The following is a 2,757-nucleotide window of genomic DNA, read 5'->3' on the forward strand; positions in this document are numbered from 1 at the left end:
AAAAATGCAATCAAAGTCGCACCTCCGACGACTTTGATCGACGCGTGTAGTCTTCTTTGGCATTGGATGACGACAAGGTTTGGACCGTGAGATCGTCGACACAGTGTCTTCCTTCCCGTCCGGCACGTGTAGCAGTATGGTGGTCGGAATATGACAACTTACTTGAAGAGTGAAATAGTTTTCAAAGTTTTCAAAAAAATGGTATAAAAATGATATTTTTGACAATAAAGTTTTACACGTAATTTTTGAAATTAACATTAAAAAAAACGTATCACAGTATAATTTTCTCTAATTAAATGTAGAAGTGTTTGGTTATTGAGAAATAGAAGAACTAAAATATTAAAGTTCATTGCTTTATTTTCTTCAACTAATATTTTAAAAGTAACGGTGCACCTAGGAAGTTTTTTTATCCTTTGTACCCATAAAAGACAAAAAAAAAACATATATTTGCCTCATAAGTTCCTATTCTTTTACAGAGTTATACATGTTTTTTTTAATCGCAATACTCCTTTCTATTACAAAAGTGTTGCATCAATTGGTCCTGGTAAGTGCTACCAAGAAGAATTAATATAGTAATCCTCTATTGGTCAATTGATGTGACGTAGATTAATCATTTTGATTGTGTAATTAGAAATTTAAAATAAAAATTTAAAATATTATGAAATAAATTATTTTTATAAATCTATTTCTAATTAAATATATAGGATATTGACGGCATAAATATTTAAGTTCATGCTTCTGTTGCACTTAAATACCTAATTTTTTTTTTTTTACGATATAAATACTTTTTTTTTTTTTTATCAAGAAAGAAATATTTCATTAATCACTAACCCAATTACAAACAAAAACCTCCCTCAAAGAGAAGGCTCTAACAACATTACAATGAACATAAATTCCTCACAAAGAGTCTCTCATTGGCTGTCATTTTCTTTTGAGAGAAAAAGCTAACTCTATGCACTATATCTCTTTTTATCATATCAACAATAACATTCACCCTAAATGAGTATCCATTCAAAATACAAGAATTCCTGTTTTGCCAAACATGATATATAGTTGCTGAAAACACCGCTGCCATTACCTCTGACTTCACACCCTTCCTCCTATCTTCAATCCAACAAGTCCAATCTTTGAGCCGAAGAGGCCACTTACAGCCTATCCAAGTTTGAATAATGTGAGTTACCTGTTGTGAACATTTATAATGAAAAAATAGATGTTCATGACTCTCTTCAAGTTGACAACAAACTGGGCAAAGGCTGCTGTCAAGATGCTGAAGCACCTTTTGCAAGTGGTCTCGGGTGAGTAAATTGTCATTTACCACTTGCCAAATAATAAAACGATGCTTAGGCACACTCATCCTATTCCACACAAAATGATGATACTTAATTTGCTCTTGGTGGATTATTCTTTTATAGAACAAACCAATCTTGAAGTAACCATGACTAGCTACCGCATCTATGCCCACTTCAGTAAAGGCATCTCTGATATGGCACAGTTTGCACCAATACCAACTAGAATCAGCTTTAAGTTGATAATTCCAGAAATTTTGACCTCTTAAATAGACAGCGTTGATCCACTTAACCCACATCGCCTCAGGTTGATGACTAATAGCCCAAATATACTTAGCAAGCATAGCCTTGTTCCATTTTGTTCCTTCACCAAAACCCAAACCTCCATAAGCTTTAGGCAAGCTGACTTTGGACCAAGAAGCTCGATGGAAGTTACTTCGGGTTCCATTGTTACCCCACAAGAACCACATGCAAAGTTTATCAATCTCCTTGATAACACTTTGAGGGAGCATGAAGATATTCATCCAATAGTTACACAACCCCAATAGAACAGAATTTATAAGTTGAGTCCTCCCGGCATAAGAGAGGTGCCTACTAGCCCAAGTGTGAAGCCTAAGTTTAATATTTTTTAGAATCACATCACAATCAGCCACTTTCCATTTTGTTGGTCTCATTGGAACACCAAGATAATTAAGAGGAAATGTTCCCTCTTTAATCTGTAAAATCTGAAGTAAATGACCCTTTTCTAAGTTCGGAATACCTCCAAAATAGACATGTGATTTGCTGTGATTAGCCTTCAGCCCTGTGCTGCTACAGAAGTCCTCAAAGATCTGCTTTACACACTGAATTGAGTCTCTATTTGCCTTACAGAAGATGATTAAATCATCCGCAAAGCAGAGATTTATTATTTTGAGACTTTTACACAGAGGATGGAACTTGAACTTAGACTGAGTAGCTCCTAGCTGCAGTAAATGGGTGAGATATTCCATTACCAGGACAAACAATAATGGAGAAATAGGGTCTCCTTGGCGCAGACCCTTAACACCTTGAAATCCCCCCTGCAATCTCCCATTCATCATAAGTACATAGTAGGTGCCACGAAGACAAACCATCACCCAAGCTATGAACCGGGTAGGAAAATCGCAAACTAACCAATAGACCCTCCAAAAAACACCAGTCTACCGTATCATAGGCTTTGCTAAGATCGATCTTCAGAGCACACCTCGGGGAAGCATTCCTCCTATTGTAATTTTTAATCAAGTCTTGAAAAATAAGGATATTGTGGGCCAGTAATCTCCCTTTAATAAATGCACCTTGATTAGGACTGACTAATTTTGGAAGGACCTTCGAAAGCCTGCTGCATAACATTTTTGAGATGCATTTATAGATTGTGTTACAGCAGGCTATGGGCCTATAGTCAATGGCATTGCACGTCATTTCTGTTTTAGGAACCATAGCTAGGACAGTTTTG

The 2,757-nt window shown here is 36.0% G+C and overlaps 1 protein-coding gene across 1 annotated transcript; it reads right to left on the reverse strand.

The window, feature by feature from the left end:
* Nucleotides 1-877: 877 nt before the first annotated feature.
* Nucleotides 878-2,398, reverse strand: LOC133779733 (uncharacterized). The gene has a single exon (XM_062219652.1). It carries the CDS (start codon nt 2,396-2,398, stop codon nt 878-880), a length of 1,521 nt encoding a protein of 506 aa, XP_062075636.1.
* Between the last annotated feature and the right edge of the window lie 359 nt (nt 2,399-2,757).

Source organism: Humulus lupulus, chromosome 5, assembly GCF_963169125.1.
Source record: "Humulus lupulus chromosome 5, drHumLupu1.1, whole genome shotgun sequence".
In the NCBI taxonomy this organism is placed as follows: domain Eukaryota; kingdom Viridiplantae; phylum Streptophyta; class Magnoliopsida; order Rosales; family Cannabaceae; genus Humulus; species Humulus lupulus.